The sequence below is a fragment of the Patagioenas fasciata genome, chromosome 3 (assembly GCF_037038585.1).
Source record: "Patagioenas fasciata isolate bPatFas1 chromosome 3, bPatFas1.hap1, whole genome shotgun sequence".
Taxonomy (NCBI): Eukaryota; Metazoa; Chordata; class Aves; order Columbiformes; family Columbidae; genus Patagioenas; species Patagioenas fasciata.
This window is the reverse complement of record NC_092522.1, coordinates 122,894,556-122,913,943: the sequence shown is the minus strand read 5'-3', so window position 1 is coordinate 122,913,943 and position 19,388 is coordinate 122,894,556. Positions and strand designations below refer to the sequence as shown.

Here is a 19,388-nt window from a genome sequence, read left to right as displayed (position 1 = left end):
CGCTGTGTTGTGTGTGCAGAAAATAGATGGTGCCAGTGACACAGCTTCAGGAATCAATGGAGCCGAGCCAGATGAGTTATTGAATTTATATATACTGCACAAACTAAATCCTTTCATGTAGAATACACTTGTGTTATGTGATGTAAAATAAAGGCTCTGTCATGTAGTATTTCTGGCATCATCAGCTCTTTAGCAGTGGTTATACCTATAACATATATTTTCATCTGAATATCTTGCAAGATTAATCTCTTTGAGTTAACAATTGTAGAAATCAAACTAAATTTGGGAAATCATCACGTCACAACGCTTCATTGCTAAAAACATTTTGTTAGTTGTAAATACAACTGAATGTCTCCTCAGGGTTAAATAAACAGTTCTTCTCACGCTGATTTGGTTTAACGCAACATCCGTTCTGTCAGGGCAATACCATGCCATGGAGTTGGGGTGAAAATTCGTCTCAGGATGCTCAGCACAGACTTTCCCACTTTGCTGCATGAATCACACAGAATCACACAGAATTGACTGGGTTGGAAAAGACTTCAGAGATCATCCAGTCCAAGCCTTGGTCCAACTCCAGTCCATTGACCAGATCATGGCACTAAGTGCCATGTCCAATCTCGGTTTCAAAACCTCCAGGGCCGGTGAGTCCAGCACCTCCCTGGGCAGCCATTCCAATGCTGACCACTCTCTCTGCACAGAATTGCTTTCTAATCTCCAGCCTCAATTTCCCCTGGCAGAGTTGAAGCCCATGCCCCCTTGTCCTATTGCTGACTGCCTGGGAGAAGAGCCCAATCCCCCCTGGCTAGAACTGCCCTTCAGGTCGTTCTAGAGAGTGCTGAGCTCACCTCTAAGCCTCCTCTTCTCCAGACTGAACAAGCCCAGCTCCCTCAGCCTCTCCCCATAGGGCTTGTGCTCAAGTCCCTTCCCCAGTCTTGTTGCTCTTCTCTGGACCCGCTCCAGCACTTCAATCTCTTTCCTGAGCTGAGGGGCCCAGAACTGAACACAATACTCCAGGTGTGGCCTCCCCAATGCAGAGCACAGGGGAAGGATCACTGCCCTTGTCCTGCTGACCACGCTGGTTTTGATACACCCTCTCAGCACCACGTCACTGCCTGGGCTACACAAAGGACACCTGTCTTCAGGGGAATCAATATGGCATTTTTTACTAATGCTAAATTATCTCTAAGCAGCCTGTTCCCTCTCAGGTGTTTGGCAACTTGAAGCTCGCTCAGCGCATCACAGGGTGAGGTCCATGAGTTGCGTCTCAGACTTGCTTCTTTTTAAGGAATATGTAAAAATTATTTTTAATGTGAAGGGATCATGAACCTGCGGGTGTGCCAGTGTCTGTTGTTGCTCCTGAACATGCTGAGTGAAATATTGGCCTCATTTCAACCAGCGGCAGAATTTCCCCTGGCTTTGCTGAAGTTTGCATTGCACTGCTTATGATCAGGAACCAACATGAGAACTGGGAGCTTTCTTTTGTTATCCTGCAAGAGAAGTGATCCTGTTCTTCTGCTTGGACATAACCACCATCAGACAGAGTTATTATGACTTGTGAAAATGCATTTTCTGTGCACTTTCTGTCATTGATTTTCATGCTGGTGGAGGAAATAGGATATATCAAACAAAACATTGGTGAAGTGGCTTGAGAAATAAAACTGCAAGATTTGGCAAGAACACAATGGTGAAAAGCAGATGCAACAGCTATCCATATTTTGGAAACACGTGATCCCCAGAGAAAGAGATGAAATATTAGATCTGAATAAATTATGAGAAAATAATCTGATGTTGAAGTGCTGTTCAGGATAGGTAAGAGGTGGGAATGGTCTTGCAGAGAGGACAGTGAGAATTCCCGTGTATAGGATGTTGTTCAAGGCTGAGATTTGCCTCCTTGAGCATGATCCTAGTCCAACTCTCAGGAGTTATCTTACTCTAAAGCGATATGTTCTGAGACCTGAGCTTTTATAAGCAACTTCTATAAAGGAACACCTTGTAGTCATCTCCCGTAGATATGTTGTGAAAGACAAGGAACACGCACCCTTCCATAAATGTTGAAAACAAAGGACAGGAAGATAGTAGCAAGATTGTGTGTCAGATTTTGGACATTTGAAAGCTATGTGTAGGACTGAGCTAGTCAACCAAGGCTGTATAGTCCATGTGGAAAGGACAGTTCTTGTACCCTGCACTGGACAACTGCTGTGAGACAAATCTGGGGATGCCTTTTTCTCCCTTGTTATAAGAGCACCTTGGAATAATTAGAGACATGTAAGCCTCTAAAATAAGGCAGATTAACTCCAGCCACATGACCACTCAATAGTTATCAGGAAACATCATCTGAGCTGAACACTGAATATCAGTCTCCAGAGTCCCAGGCTTGTGCCCATTCTTGAAGACCATATTACTTCAATGAGTTGCTGCTCTTAATTGCTATTTTAGGAATACAGTCATAATTAACTTCCGCTGTATAGTAGCGAATGAGGCATAATCCAAATATAAATAAAATCAGTAATAGAACATGCTGGGCCAAACCTTATAGGTCGGTCTCGAAGCAGGGAGACTATGACTGTAGTAAATATTATGTTCTTTTAAAGGATCCTTTACATTCTTTGCAGTTAGTGAAAACCCAGGACTTTAGAGACCATTGTTGTGTGACCTTAACTGTATTGGATGGTTTTTTTCAATTTGTTTAAATGGGAAACTCCATTTAAACTTTTTTTTTGTCCTGTATGGATTGGTTCAAAAAAGCTAAATGCTCCTTCTGATAAAAATGTTTCATAGACGTTATTCTAAGCCCCGCTGTGGAGGCCACCATGTGTGAGATGGAAATGATAGGACATCATCTCTTCTAAACGGTATTTTTTTCCGGTTTGGGTGGTATCCATTGGAGGATGGATTGTCTCCATGATTGTTACTGTACAGTCCCTGTCACAAAGGGGCTGTGATCTCAGCAAAGACCTCTAGGTGTTACTGCAATACAGTTAATGATAAAATGTCATCAAAGCCTAAACAGAAGAAAGGCAAATATCTCTAAAATAAGGAAGCTGTTGCACGTTGTGGAGAACGTGCTATTCTCTGGTTCTTCCCAGAGGAGAAAAAACCTCCATAAACCTTACTCAGCTCAGAAGCTGAATATCGATACTGGTTTCTGATGAGGGTAAAATGCAGGAGATACCTTCTGGTTTCCCTCTGCTGGCTTTTGGCCAGCAAAAGACGTTTGAGAGATAAAGACAGAATGGGGAAATAATGCAAGACTCAGTTGAGATCACAAGTCCGTAAGCTAATCCACCTTCCAAAGAAGGGCACAGATGCACAGGAGAAACAGGAAAAGCTCGTACCAGACATGTTGAAGAAAAGGTTAGGGCTGAGTTCATTGCCCATCATGCTGACTCATTGCCCCATTTCCTTGTGCTCTTTCATCTCTTCCCTTTTTTCTTTCATTCAGATTTACAACCCTTTAGAGTGCGGAACAGCCCTTTCATTTTGTAGTTGTACTCTATTCAGTCCAGAGGGATCCAGGTTCTGAACTGGGGTATCTTGGTTTAACAATAATTAATTTTGTAGTTTATTCATGTGAAGGACCCATTTCCCATTAGACTTTGCACTGGAGGAATTAGAGAGTGGTTCTTCAAGGGAGTGCTTTTTTAAAGCTATGCTAATCTGTTGGTCAGAAGGTGAATCACGGGGTGTTGCCACTCCTTGCCCACATATATATTAGCAAATTAGCGGAATGTGGTGGAAGGCATAGGAAAGTGCATTACTTGACCTCGCTTTCTCTAACATCAGCATGGGAAACCTCCCCCACGCCCTACCACCCTGGAACACCCCTTTTCCCATCCGCAGAGAGGCTGGTGGATGTGGCACGGGTGTGTATCTGATGAGCAGCCAGAAGGCTCTCCCCGTCACATCAGAAGGAACACAGAAGAAGAGCTAATATTGAACTTAAAGCAGGGAACTACTGCATAGAGTTAAATCTCATCCTCTGCAAACTGTGGCACGCAAATAATTAGTTCAGATGAGTACACAGCATCCCTTCTTCTCGCACAACACACCAAAACTCACACGGTCTCCTACACAACACATTAAACCTCAGGTCTAAAAATCCACATGCAGGACAGATGCCAGTGTATCCACTGAACCTAAATTACACGCTGCTACCTTTATTTAATTCTTATATCAAAGCAATATGGGCCAGTCCATTGCTCCAGATGCTGAAATGCAGCAATATAAGACGATTTGTCATACCAACACTTCTAAAAGCATCAGCATCTTCTAGAACTGATCAGACATGAACTGGCTAGTTTTCTGGTTTGTCCACTATGTAAAGCTGCAAGAAAAATAACAGCTGTGGGAGTTATGATCTGGAAATCAGACCATGAAGCACTAAAAAAGTCAGGTAAAATATGTGAGAGAGAGAGAGGAATAATGCACTGCTCTGCTTTTCAGTCAACCACAGGCAAAGATCGTGTTCAGCTATTGCACTGCTGGCAGCTTTTCCTGGAGTGCTCACAGATACCTTTTCCCTGTGTGTGACACTTTGCACATGCATAAAGAAAATGTTCTCAGCTTGGCGCTGGAAATGGTCTAGATGAATGTGTCTTTCAGCAGGTCGGGAAAAATACTGCAAGCAGAAGTTTGGTTACTGCCTCTGTGGAGGGTGAGCTGGTTCCTGATGAAGACTATGGGAGGGTTCCTGAGGACTTCCACTGAGTGCTGGATGGAGTTAGGGAGGTCCCCACATCACCCTGACTTCATATGCAAGCTTTGGATGGCCTTTTCCTTACCCACCTACCCTGTCTGCTCAAAACGGGGTCTGATACTGTTCTAGTTGTGAATCAGCCAGAGAAACAAAAAATGCTGTTAAGGGTGTGAATTTCAACATAGAAGAATCACAGAGTCACAGAATGTCAGGGGTTGGAAGGGACCTGGAAAGCTCATCCAGTGCAATCCCCCCATGGAGCAGGAACACCCAGCTGAGGTTCCACAGGAAGGTGTCCAGGCGGGTTTGAATGTCTGCAGAGAAGGAGACTCCACAACCCCCCTGGGCAGCCTGTTCCAGTGTTTGGGAACAGAACAGTGTTCTGGAAAGAAGAGAGGAAGGTGTTTATTAGGAAGATTTCGCTGTGGATATTTTCCACCTTCTGACACACTGCAGTTCCTTACAGAAATCAGAGTCCACCACCTGCTCCTTTGGCACTGGGCTCATTAAATCTGGTTCATCCAACATCAGCATTTGAAAATCATGAGTCAGACTAACACCCACCCCACCCCAAGCGCCTGCCCTTATCCTCTCATAGGGCAGGATTAGCTTAAAAACTGTCAACTCTTGAAAAATGCTAAGCATTTGGTTCTTGTGATTAGCGTCGTGGTGACTGAGTCAGTGGGAAGGATACGGTTCATGAGTTCAAGTTTTTCCCTGTGACCAGAAGTTCTCAAAACTTACTTTTTATACGTTGTGGATGAAAAGCTACTCCGGCTGGAAACTGTGGGTGAAAACATAGGTGTGCTCCAACTAGCTGTAGGAGCTGGAACTGAGTGTATAAACCCTACTGCTTCTACATCAAGCTCGTAGATCCATATATCATTATTCCATGGTCCTATCATCCCAGGTCTCTCTTAGCTTAAATATTTATGCACTGCGCTTTGTTGAGCACTATGGATAGAGCCTATGGACTCCAAAAGCTCAGGACACAAAAGGAAACACATCTATTCAAGACCTCTGGTTTAAATCGAACTATTTAGTCCAAGGTTTCACCCCTGATTTGCAAAGTCCATAGTACAAATGTGAAATCTGGAAAGCTGTTTACTTCTATTGAATAGAAGTAGCTCCCCTGATGTTAACTGAGTTTATTTCAGAAAATACGTGAGTTGAAAGATAATCTAGGAGCTGCAGCAGAATCCTTCGAATTCTCTGTTAAAAGAAGGAGCAAAGTGATAAAAATGCAAAACATGCTATATTTTCCTCTCCTATTATTGGTAAAGATTATGGAATTTCAATGTAGAAAAGTAGATTTTGCTATGAAAAACACCCTCCCTTTCCTGCAAAAATTATTTCCAGAAACAGTGATTTCTCTTTAAAGTACTTAAAGAAAATACACAATTTTTCCAGGAGAGGGTGGAATTCTGCTATTCTTTGTACTCTAGGTAAACGAATAAACAGGAGCATCATGTTCACAAATATTATTGCATATACTCAATAATATGATTGGAAATATCTTTGCCTTGGATTAAATTCAAAAGAATTAGAAAGTAATTATACTTTGCTACATTATTATTGAAAGAACAAAATCTCCTCAGGCTAAGGGAATCATTTGCATTTGTTGTGTGTTAGATAAGAAGCTACCAGATTTTGTATATGCTAGATAACAAAGTGGCTAGCACATGGGGTCCGTTTAACTACATCGTGTAAGGCACCGGGCCAAATGATTTCAGGGCATCTCAGAGGTTCATAAAACACACCTGGATATGAGTCTTCTTACGAATCAGGTTCATGGAAAGTTTTGCTGAGGTTTACAGATCACTTGTGTAAATCTCATCCGAGTCATTGTGGTTTTGGCACGGAATCAGAGAATATTGAACCTGAAACCAGTGGTTTGTTTTTAGACTATGAGTCACACACACGGTGGGTGGAAAGTGGTACTGCTCACTTGATAACAACGGTTTGCACCAGATGAGGGGCTGATATTGGTTGCAATTATTCAATACCTGCACACAGCACGGAACCAAGTGTCACAGTGAATATGTCAAACATGGAACCAGAAAAAATAACTATCTCAAGGAGGGAATTTTTCACCTCTTTTCTCTTATTGTTTATAAACATTCTACCTTTTAAACCAGCTCATTTGCTTCCATGTATCTCATTTTCCTCTTGCAGCTCCATCAAGGTCTTGATGACACTTGTCATTAAGACAAATGAGCTTGCTAGGCAGCCCAAACATGAGTGGCCTAGAGGATGCCTGTGGGCAGCCCACAGATGTCCTAGAGATGGCTATGTGGATGTGTAAATCTGAGTCAGGAAATATGTCAGACAAGCCTGTTTCCTGGCCTTGCACCCTAAGGTCGCTGTAGATCCAGTCATTATAATCAAGAATGATTTAGTAATAATAGTTAGCCCAATACCTTTACTAATAACAGCTAAAATTAAAGTTCTGTCTTTATTTCTAAATTAAAAAATCTTGGATCAAGGGCACTGAAACAGAGTTGCCTGTACTGCTAATTGTTAGAATGGTCTTCAGTGCATCCAAAACCTGGATCAACTGGGACTCTCCCAAGCAATTCCTGGGCAGATCTGGGGGTTAACAAACAGCAATGAGATTTCCTAAGAAGTAGCCTGAATGTGACCACCCAGTTTTAGAGGCTGTGGGAATTAGACCCTGTTTTGGAGGCTACATAGTCTGAATATGTATAGATAGTGCCATTTGGTGCTAGGGCCAGCGTATTTACCCTGATATTGTTCTACTAGAATAGCTGTAGCCCATGGTGCTACTTCTGGCTGAGGAATGTCTTAGCCTATGAATTGCTGAAGGGTGGGAAGATACGCTGGGGAAAGAATAACTTCAGATGCATCCTTCTGTTTTTCTCTAAGACTGCTGCAAGTAGCCACTGCCAAAGATTGCTTGATTTGACCCAGAATTGTTAGTCTTGCCACAGCATCTAGTGTGTCTCATTCCAAGCTCTGTACAAACACAGAAGAAAAATGAGGGTCCGTACCCCAAGGAGTTTCTAATAACTAATCCTTTGCAGTCTCTAGTTAGTGGTGCCTGAGGAAGCATTTCTTAACTCATGATTGCTCCCCTGATTAGCTCCCACAGTAATTCTCAGATCCCTCAAGGAAATCTGGTTGCATACAATGCTCATTCTGCAATGCTCTCACTCGCAGAATCTAAGGCAAAAAAGAGTCTTTCTGGTCATCCGTTCTGCCTTTCTAGATAACAGACTGGATCAGATTCATGCATTAGATGCAACAACTTACGGTCAGCCTTGAGTCTGTCTAAGTAAAAAACCATCTAAGTCTTGGACTGACTCCAATAGACATAAAACTAGCCACATCCCTTGGAAAACTCTCCGGATGGTTGATAAATCTCATTCGAGAAGCTCATGGTGGCTGCCACCAGAAGCCATAAACTATGTGGACTATTTGCCATAACACAACATGGTTTCAAATGCCATACAAGAAGAAGTAATGGTTTTTAAGGAAAAAAATTTGCTTTTGCTTTAATTCAAGACAGTCAACAAAAGGAAGGCCTAGTGATTCAAGAGTAAGGGCAGAAATTAGGACATCTACAGCTGGACACCTAGTCACGTTGTTGGGGTTCCTGTGACTTAAAGAAGTCTTAAGGACTGTTCAGCTGGTGGACCCTGGATAACTGCCATTCCTAAGGGAAATCCTCTGTTGCTATGCAGTTGCTGTCATGTAATCCTACATGTCATTTCTTACAGGTTAATTGTCTGTGAGGATTTCTGGCCTTTGTGTGATCTCTGTCCACCTCTTTACCCTTATAGAGGCATTTTTCCCTTCCATGAAGAAAGAAAATCCACCAGGTTGTATAAGGACTTCCCAGAACAGAAACGAAAGTCTATCTGATAGAGAAAATAACCTACAAATTTTACTCTACCTATTTTTTTTGAGATATCTGCTCTTATAGCATGCCTGGTTCTCATTTGTTTAGTGTAGAACTGATGTCCCTGGTAAAAACTAGGAAAGCTGCAATTTCCAACTGTCTCATCAGCCGAGTGATCTTCAGATGTAGAGTCCCATGTTTTATGTTTGCTAATATTGAAATATCTGTAGTACTTATAAAAAGTTCAGGGAAACTTGGGCCTGCGTTAGGTTTAGGTGACTAGTTTGAGTCAGTCTTGATCTTTTTCTACAGTCCATAGAGGCCAACAGGCAAAATGACCCCCCATTCCAAATGCCTAATAAGCTGGTCAGATTTAGATTAATTAAGTACACACCTGTCTATCTTTTAGTGCACAAACTTGCACAAATGAAGCTTCACTGGCAAGTTAATAGCATGTCAATGTTAAGCTAAATTACAGATTTCTCTATTTGGGCATTATTTCCAGTTAATTACCTGGAAAACAGTAAATAGTTCCTTGACCTGAAAAGAACTCTATGATTTAGACATTTTACTTACTGAAAATTAAACTGACTTTTCTAAGATAAAAACAAATTAAATTTCGCTCCAGACCCATAGTGGTAAAATTACTATTTTGATTTAGAAACTGACAACAAAAATCACGGTTAGTTTGGGAAGTGGGGCTCTTGGCCCTGCTGAAATCAGTACCCAAATACTTAAACACACATTCACTTCAGTAGGACTAGCTCTTCCTTCCTAGTAGGCAGTGTGCTTGATGCTTAAGGGTAAAAACACTGGTTTCACCTTCTTCAAGGCTTCAGGGGTTAGAATGAAAACTCAAATGTGTAAATTCCAGTAGAACCACTCTGGATTTATACTAACACAGGAATCAGGATCTTTCAATCACAGTTTCTACTGACCTGAGCTTTGCATAATTATTACAGACCAATTTTGAATTCATAGCACTGAAAGGCTTTTTGGCCCAAGAGCAATGAAGGCCCCATGAGAAACAACCAGTGAATAGACTGCCCTTCTCAAGAAATACATAAAATATAGTTTTCAAAATACGTAAGAAGCAAATAAGCAGATAAATGGGAGTGAGAAAGGACAAAGTAAGAGCAAAATATGTGTGACCTCAAAAACAAGAGCTCTGCTGGCCTCCAATGAATCTTGATGTTATACCACCACCTTTGGCCTTAATATGAATTTCATCTGTATTAGGATTCTATATAGCTGCCCATGAGCTTCTTCTGACTTTGTTCCATGAAAAAGAAGTGAAATGTTCAGCTCATTAGCTTCATGAAATCAGTACCATTTCTTCTGTTTCAGGAAGAAATTGGCTAAAGCCAATTTGAAAAACAGATACAAGACAAAACGAGGGCTATGAAAACAAATAATACAAGTTTTGTCTGGAGAAGAAGACATACCAATGTGCAAAAACAGTGAGATTTGTGGTCCAAAAACTTAATTTCCCTGTGAGTTAAAGTAAATTAAACTTAGAGGTTTACCAGAAACTTTTGTGGACTATGTGAACTACAAAAGGAAGAAAACACTTTTCTCTACTTTTAAAAATCAATACTACATGAAAGGAACACAAAACAAGAAACCTGTTCCTTGTGTGTCTGAATTTATACCCACACAGAGATATAATAAGAAAACAAAATACATGTATTATTGAAATATTCTGGATTTACTCAACAAAATGGAAAAGAAATTAAAACAGAGCCACTGGGACAATATATGTCAAGCATACATTATGTTGCAGAGGTGATTTAACTAAAGGTTCGAGTTTAGATATAGAGTTATAGTAGTAAAAGGAAACAAAAGTAGATTGAAGGGGCGACACTCTCAGGTCTATGAATAGCGCTTTCATTGGCGGAAGAGATTGATTCACCTGCAGTAGAGGAGGTTTTTCCTTTTTTATGTTCAGTTTTCAAGAGATCAAGGAAAAATTGTCAGGAAAAGAGAAATTGTGAACTTGCTTTTAAATGCTGTGAATGATGTTATTCTAAACCAGTCAAATACAAAGTAAGTCAAGAAGTACTCCAGATACATTGCTTAGGAATGAATCCTACTGTTATTCAGCTAATCTGTCAGATCTTGGAAATGAATGTCCAAAGTTGCTGTTCCTTCCAGCCTCAGCCCCCTCTGTAGTGAGGCTAGACATAGACATGCAATAAAAGAAGGTAACAAAATTACTAAAAAATTATTTGAATTATTATTCAAAGAGAATACTATGAGAAACAAGGAAATACCCAAGAAATATGATGCATCCAGACACCTTTGAATAGTTATGGAAGAATGGAAGCATATTTTCATTGTCTATAGCAGAAAATGCAAATGTAAGTATAAAGGCAAGAGGTACAGTCAAAATTGATCTTCAGTACCAGTTGAAGTCGGTTATTGTGTGACAAATTCACCACGTTCACTCCTCAGAGAAACCATTAGAATCTGGTGAAAACTCTGGGACACAGCGAATTTTATACAGGGAAGAGAGATCTTGAAGATGACGTATGACAAGAAAACTTAGATAGAAGAGCAGAAATGGCTTAGAGAATCCTTATGAAAGGAACAGATTGGAAAATCCAAGGCACAGTGACTTTTTTATGGCTTAAATGCCTTGCACCTGAGACCAGAGTAACAGCTCTATGGAGTTTTAACAGGAATGACCACTAAATGAGCAGTGATCAACAGTTTAAAAGAAAGAAGAGATTCATTGAAATTCGGATGGCCAAAAATCACTTTAAAATATTCCCTAGAAAATATATTAATAACTACTTATTTTCTAGCTATGTGCAAGCTCATGGCATTGGTCAGCATGGACCTATAAACACCAATCACTGGGATATTCTGCAAGGAATGAAAGGAGTGCAAATGAAATTATTAAGGTACAGAATATGAACTGCCTATTGACAAGACAGTTCTGACAATTTTCATATCCAAAAAAAATAATCTCAAGGGACAGTGAAGATATGACTGATGGTGTTTGATCTACAGCCACATTTCTGCATATGGAAAACATGGAGGAAAAAAATGGGGGGATAAAAGGCCTATATAGGTCCATGGGATTTATTGTAGAAAATGTCATTATGGCTACATAGAGGATAACTTTAAAATCTGGGACATGCCAGAGAAGATAATCTAGCTGTGACAAAGAACATCGATAACCTTTCAAGTGATGTTCATATCCAACTCGGGTTGAACCATTTCCAAAAACAAAAGCTGAACTGGGAGTGGGGATGCAAAACAAGCAACAAAGCTATTGACTTGTTGTCTCTTGAAGAGACCTACATAGCTTGTTACAGTCAGCAAAGATCTTGGTGTGTAAAAGTCCGTAGGTGCCATCAGCTTCAAATACTCCATAGTGATCAATTCTGGTCAGTTAGTACCTATGTCATTCTGGCCAAGTCTTGCCACGTCTTGGCATGTTGGGATGATACCCAACTCTAGAAGAAAAGAGACCTTTAGACGGGATGACCACCACTACAGAGCTGACAATGTAAAAGATGACCTCATGTCTTTAGGTGGAAAGATGGAGGTTGTGTGAAGATATTGTGATTACAGAGTGTGTATTTAGTGTATATTCAGCTAAAATATTGGTGTTTACGATAGCTAGAAGGAAAATTGTGGGAAACTCATTTAAGAATCCCAAGGAGAACATTAAGACTGCACTAAGAAGCAGAAAGCAATTTTTTTCTTTAGAGAAATATAGGTTATTTCTGAAAAAATGGAAGAAGTGAAGAGGAAGTTACTACCACTACAGAAGATTGCTGTCTCCATGATGACTGAACAGGAGCCCAAGTTTTAAAACTGGAGAAATCGGTGACAAAATAAAACACTTATCCATAGATTTTAACACATCTTGGTAGCAGGATTGTGTTTAGGTTGGTTGGTTTGTTGTGTTTTCTTTATTTTGTGGTTTGTTTGGGTTTTTTTCTCCTAATTCAAGTTGGCTACATCTTTGGTAGTAAAGTAAGCACTGCCAGACACTGTTCCTCAGAATGGAGGCCAACTGAAGCATCCTGGCTTCTCAAACACAGCCTGTCTGCATCCAGAGCACCTGCCATGAATGGTCCCAGGCCCTAAGTCTAAACTGTTGGGAGACTGTTACTCTGGGCCGAGACCAAACTGCAGAAGATGTTAAGAATTTAGCAGGATGGAGAAAATGAGGATGAGATCTTGCTCTAACACTTTTTAATTTAGTAGCATAGTTGTAGCTATGGTACACAGCAAACTTTATCTTACAAATAAATTGATGGAAGCTAGAAAAAAAGAACCCAACTGATTCTGAAGGCCTCTAGGCACCTATCTTAGGTCAGCTCCGAGTTCAATGGACTGACAGCTTAGTCTCAAGAGCTATATGGGAGCTTAGCTACTTCATTTACAAAAACATTTAGACACTGACATGCAGGTGTCTGACTCTGAAATGAATCCAGCTCCAGATATCCACTTTTAGACAAGTTACTTGGAAAGTAGCCGTCTAAAGTGCCTATTTCCTTCAACTGACTACTGAAAGAGCCTTGGGCATGAGGTTCATCTTGCCTACCATGCAGTTGCCTACAAGTGAACATTTTTTTTCTAGTCTCCCCTGAGGAGAAACACAGACTCTAGATGCACTTAAAAAAGACAAAAACCACAGTACGGTGGTCAGCTTGTTCATCGTGGACTGAGACAACTGACTCTTAGGACATGAAGTCTGAGGAGATTAATTACCTGTTTTGCTTATCCTAGGTCATGCTCAGGTTGTCTACATCTAAGCTTCATCATTTCCCCTCCCTCTCTCCTTCGTAGTTGCACAATCCTTTCCCTGTGCTGGGTCAAATGGTTTGGGTTAAAAATATTCCTCCAATTTTTCCCCTCCTGGATAAGGAATCATTTGAACCCAAGTCATTTCAGTCATCTGGTTCAGAAATGACACCACAAATAGTTGTAATGTCACAACTGAGGAGGGGGCACACAGCACTGTGAAGGTGGAAAAAGTGTCATGGAGCAGGGTAACTGATCCAGTTGGCTGCATTGCTAGAGAAAAGTCAGGCTAACAAGTGAGACCTCTTCAGATGAAATGGAAGTATGGGTTAGTCTGTGTTACAAAGAGAGAAGAAACCACGAGAATCTCAGTTTAGTCAAGAAATTCCTTTGGGAACAAAAGAACAAAGGAGTTGTCATGACCCAAATTTATTATTAATATAAGAGTCCACCCCAGTTGCCACATTCACCAAATATCAGTACAAATATGTCTCCTGATCCCACTCATAACCTAATTAATTATGCTTTTATTAGCTGTATTACCATAATGCTGAGGATCCCACATCATGAGCAGGGCCGTGTTCTTTTGGGAACTATGTAACCGTAAGGTGCTACCTAAGGGCTGTCTACTCTGTTGAATTCCGTGTTGTTAGGTTCAGAAAAGTTAAGCTTCTGTTGGGACATGTGTCCCAAAGAGTGTGGGAAACTCCATTACTATAAGTTTATTTAGGGATTTTATACCCAGCTGCAAAACATTGAGCTTCTGGACTTTCTTTAGAAGTTGATTCCCATGGACTCAAACCAATATCTGATGTACGAAGTTCTTGAGTGGCTGAACAAGATTCTTCTACATCACATAAGTAATGGGGAGTAATTAATATGATACTAAATACACAAAACCGAAGGATTAAGGTAGTGTGGGTAAACTATTGGCCACATGAGCATCATTTGGATCGCAGGGAATGCAAACACCAATGTGGTAACACCTGTTAGAATAACTGACCAGCACCAGCTATCAGAGATACTTGCCTTCTTCCCATCAACAGTGTAGAGCTTCTTCACTGGGAACTGCAGGATCTCTGAAATCTCATCCAAGAGCGTTTTGAAACTCCTGGCGTTTCTGCGGTTCAAGATAATTGAGCGCCGAAAACCACTTTCTCCATTCTTAACTAGAGTGATTTTTTTGGGTATTCTGGGGCCATGATGAGTGAAAGGTGTGGAATAATCTTCAAGCTTGGCCTCCAGAGCTGCTCTTCTCAAGGTACTGGAGGGACGACCATTTCGTGGAGGGCCTGGCCTGTGTCCCCCAGAAGTAATGCTAATAGGTTTGACGTATTTCTTGTCGGAGCAAAGGTAGCATCCTCCATCCTCCAGCTGGTCCAGCTCACTAATGCAATGTATTCCTCGTGGGGTGGTGATGGTCCGTACTCCGAATGGCAGTGGGACCCGATGAGAGAGGTCATCCATGAGTGCATTGAAGCTCTTGAAACTTCTCTGGTTGATGGCCATCTTAACTCCTGCAAATTGAGGATCTCCACTCTTGTAGAAGGTTATTTTTTTGGCTGGAGGTACCCTGGTGACAGTGCTTGTCCGAGCCACAGAGGGAAGGGGCTGATCATAGTTGTAGGAGCTGGTGGTTGACAAGTAGTCAGCAGGCACCTGAGTCATCCCTCTTGCTTAAAGGTAACTACGAGAGAAGAAAAAGCAGAGTAAGGTTTGTTTGAATAATGCAGAATAAATGCTTCACTGGTATAGGAGTAAAGTTTGCTTTCCTCACAACAGCTTTAACATCTATGCTTGAACAAGATCACATTGTATCAACAAGGAGATATGAACTCATTGGCTCAGGTAGGTATAAGGAAACACAGCAGGAAGAGTAGAATCATTGAATGTCCTGAGTTGGAAGGGACCCACAAAGATCATCAAGTCCAACGCCTGTCTCTGCACAGGACACCCCACAGGTCACCGCGTGTGTCTGAGGACGTTGTCCAGTCTCTTCTTGAACACTGTCAGGTTGGGGCTGTGACACCTCCCTGGGAGCCTGTTCAGTGTCCAGCACCTCTGGGTGAAGAACCTTTTCCTCGTGTCGAACCCAAACCTCCCCTGCTCCTCACAGTCAAACCATCTTTGTCCTGCAGATGCCAATGAGAATTCAGACACTGTTTGGTGCCCTGAGGCACCAAAATAATGAGTCAGACCCCAAGCAAAACCCACAAAAACTGATATTTGTGTATTGTTGTCCTTCTGAGTTTTGTGTCTTCCTTGCTTATATTTTTTGAGGTTTTCTCTGAAACTATCAGAGCCAGTGATTACTTTGGTTTTATTTTTACAAGAAAAACACTGAGATTCTCATGTAACCCTTTAGCTCCGTGAACTGGTGCATAACGAAAACCAAAGCAAAACTGAATTTCTTCATGTAGTGATTGCACATTATAGCACACAACCACTCCTGGGTGTACGGAGGGGCAGAGCAGCCTGGTTTCAGAGCAGCTGCACATGGTCATGCCATAGTGTTCTAGGACAAAATCTGGATGACAATCCACAGATGCTATGCAAACAAATAACAGAAAGAAATATCACAAGACCTCAAATTGAACTACAAAACTTGGTTCCGCTAAACAGTGGGAAAATTTGAAATGAACCTGGTAAGCACCGATGTGAGGAGAACAAGCTGTCAAATTTGTGTGGGAGCACCTGGTGTCCTTCATTTTTAAAGCAAACCTGACTTTGGTGCTCAGATCTGGAGATTGAAACCCACCTTTTGGAACCCAACTGTTTTTAATGTCTTTGCTGTGATTGAGGTAAGTGGGAAAGAGGCATCTCTACTCTTTCTTGCTTACCCTTATCAAATGCATTGTCTTGGAAGTCAACCACTAAAAAATTCAGACCCCCCCATGAAATGAAACTACTATGTCTGAAAGACAATGTTTTATTTTTTAAATGGGGAAAAAAAAAAAAAACAACAAAAAACTCAACAATATTTACAATTGCAATTGTATTGTCTATTGCTATAGTGGCTATAAAGAGGATGATATATATATATATATGTGATATATATACATATATCATATATATAATGAATTTGAAGAGCAATTCTACAGCTCACTTTGAGTTAATTACTCAAGCTTCAATGGAGACTCTCAAAATGGAATTTAGAGATGTCATCTTCTGATCAGATGTCACTGCTGACATATAGGCAACAAACCATTTTAATCATTAGAAAGGAACACATTAACTTCCCTTATATCATGCAGAAGGTGGTTCTGGCTACAAGCACCTACGTCCAATTTACTTTCAAATGATGTCCTTGGTTAATAGCAGTTTTCTATGGTGACTTTAAAAAGATGTCTCAGAAGAATGAGTTAGAAAGCAATAAATGTATTAGAAAGCAATAAATGTATTTCTAATGATGTATTTCCTTCCGTTTGCTCCTGGTATCACTTCTTGCAGCAGCAGAATAAGGTTTTACTTTCAAGACAATATTCACGCAACTCACAAATCATTCTCTGGAGGATTAGTTCTGTGACCACAGTAATTAATGAGAATTTTGTCACTGATCTGCAGAGATGCAGCATTCAGAAAACTGTAGATGCTGAATTTCTCCACATTTTAGAACAAATCCATTATTGCCTTACTATGCTACTTTCAAGCCAAATATTTGTGCAATTTTTGCTACAGCAAATTCACTCCTGCAATAAATGGAAATTTTATCTGGGCTAGGTGAGAAAAGACATTAGGCACCATTTGAAAGATTATTATTTTGACAAATCTCTGCTTTTTTATATCCATGCACACTGATAAATATTCCAGTATGATTTATTCTTTCCATGTACATATTTCACCAAGCAATTATTCACTTATTTCGTTTCCAGTTAAAGCTCAATCCATCACTCTATCTTCCAGGGAAAAAAAATCTAACTTCTCTGTTTCTAACAGCTTTCGGAAAGGTGGCTCTAACTTTTTCTCCATGAGTCCCACATTCGAGCTTTCAGACACAGGCAGCACAATTTCCAAACAAATCCACTATTCAGATAAATTTTAGTCCCTGGACCAATGGTGGTCCACAATATACTGGCTGCACTCTAAGTGCTTCCCAAGGATTTATTCTACTTTTGTTTAAGCTGTTAAATCATATTGAAAGAGGTATAAAAATCTACAATACAAGACAAATCGTAATATACTTTCCCAATACTAATTTTCGTTGGGAATCATTTCACAAGACCGTTAAGGGATCACCAATGTGAAAGAACATTGTCCCTTAAGTTTTGGGTGATAGAGTTGGTTACCACCCCAAGCCTCAAAGGTAAGTCAGACCTGCTCTTAAAAAGCAATATATAATGTGAAGAAAAAGCCTTACACAAAAACCTTGCATGAAAAACAAACAGTTTAGACAGAGGTAAGTTACTTATTGTCTATCTGAAATTTCAGAAAGGGATGAGGATTCTGCTTTATATCTGGCAAGGCAACAAAAATGGTCATCTTGCCCAAATACATCTTTTTATAGATACATAACACAGAAGTATCTATGCGTATTTTTGTACTTACATTGAAATACTTCATGCCTCTTCCTCAAGATGACTTTTTCTTATAGAATATCCAAGAGATTAAAAATAAATAAACAAAATAATAATAATAAAAAAGCCAACACAGCCGACCAACCAACTCCAGGTTCTAATGCACTGGACAACACAGGGAAAAGCATCAGCAGGTTAGGTGCTGTCAATCAAACTGTCCTCAAAATGACTGACCACAGCTTGGAGGGTTAATCAGGACTGTGTTGCTAAGGATAGAAAGAAAAGCTACCTAAGCCGCTGGAGGAGGCTCTTAAATCCACTGAGGCTTTAGGCACAGTTTGCCCAATCCTCCTCTTGCTTGCGCCCATGTAACTCAGGTATAAATCTGACTCGGTGACTCCAACTGGCACCTCTCCAGTTATACCAGTTTAAGTGAGAATGCACTCAAGGCCAAAGAGGTAATATTTTCCTCTTGCACAAAGGCCTGCAGAGATCTGGATAACTTTCCTAGTCCACCCCCTCATCAACAACAGTTTGGAATCAGATTTATCTTTCGGGTAACACCGGGGAAATCAATGGAGCTAGAGAAAAGATGATGGTAGCTCTTCAGGATTTGTGTAGAAGTTTGTTACTTCTCAGCTGGTTGATAGATACTCAGGACATAGATGGCTGAGGTTCATAACAACTTTTCAGTGAAGTCTAATTGTAACAGGAAAGTCTAGTGAGTCTTACCCAAATATTTTCAAGTTCATGGCAGATGTCAGAGTCTCAGATGAATGCTCAACAGCTGGATCACTGAGATTTGGGCATTAAATAAGGACAGACAAGCCACCTGTGAATGATAAATAATGGGAAATTACTTGTGCTTTCATAATTTATCTATGAGAGCCTTCTTGCTTTCCCTGAGACTTCCTCTTTGCAAAGACAACAACAACAACAAGAAAATCAATCGGTTGGATTCAGGTACAAAATCAGTGAGAAAACTCACTTTTGTATGGCCTTGAATTCTTTTAGCAATATTTATTTATTACTTACGTAAATGGTCATTGCATCTGTGCACCAATACCCCTTATGGCCCTAAGCACCTTCTGGGTTTTGTGGGTGGATTTGGTTTTGGTTTTCTGTTTATGTGTCTGTTTTGTTGAGGTTTTTTCGTGGTGGTGTTTTGTTTTGTTTTGTTTTGTTTTGTTTTGTTTTGTTTTGTTTTGTTTTGTTCTGTTTGTTTGTTTGTTTGTTTGTTTTTTCCCAGAAAGCAGAGACTTGCAGAGAGACCAGAGTCATAAATGGCTTTATTGGAAGGGCAGGGATTTGGGATTCTGCAAGAATAGGTTCAGCAAGTTTTACATCTCAGCTCCCTAACGTGAATCTTCCAAACATAAGGTTAATATTTGAAACATGACACAGTCCTCCTTATATAGCATTGCTTTTCCACCTGTGGACAGCACACATTTTAAGGTCCAGGGACCATTCCTGTGGGATCCTTGACTCGGAAGAGCAGGGTCACTTCTCTGTAGGCTTGCAGCAGCTCTACTGGAAAATTTGTAGGAGTCCA

The 19,388-nt window shown here is 40.6% G+C and overlaps 1 protein-coding gene across 1 annotated transcript in view; it reads right to left on the bottom strand.

Annotated features, from left to right (window-relative positions):
• RP1L1 (RP1 like 1) overlaps window positions 1–18,668 on the bottom strand; it is a 29,536-nt gene extending 10,868 nt beyond the window's left edge. The window contains exons 1-2 of the mRNA XM_071807289.1: window positions 18,569–18,668; window positions 14,352–15,009 (exon numbers count right to left, since the gene is read on the bottom strand). Of these exons, the coding sequence (XP_071663390.1) occupies window positions 14,352–14,990 (639 nt within the window). The 5' untranslated portion in view covers window positions 14,991–15,009; window positions 18,569–18,668. The remainder of the gene's footprint in view (window positions 1–14,351; window positions 15,010–18,568) is intronic.
• Between the last annotated feature and the right edge of the window lie 720 nt (window positions 18,669–19,388).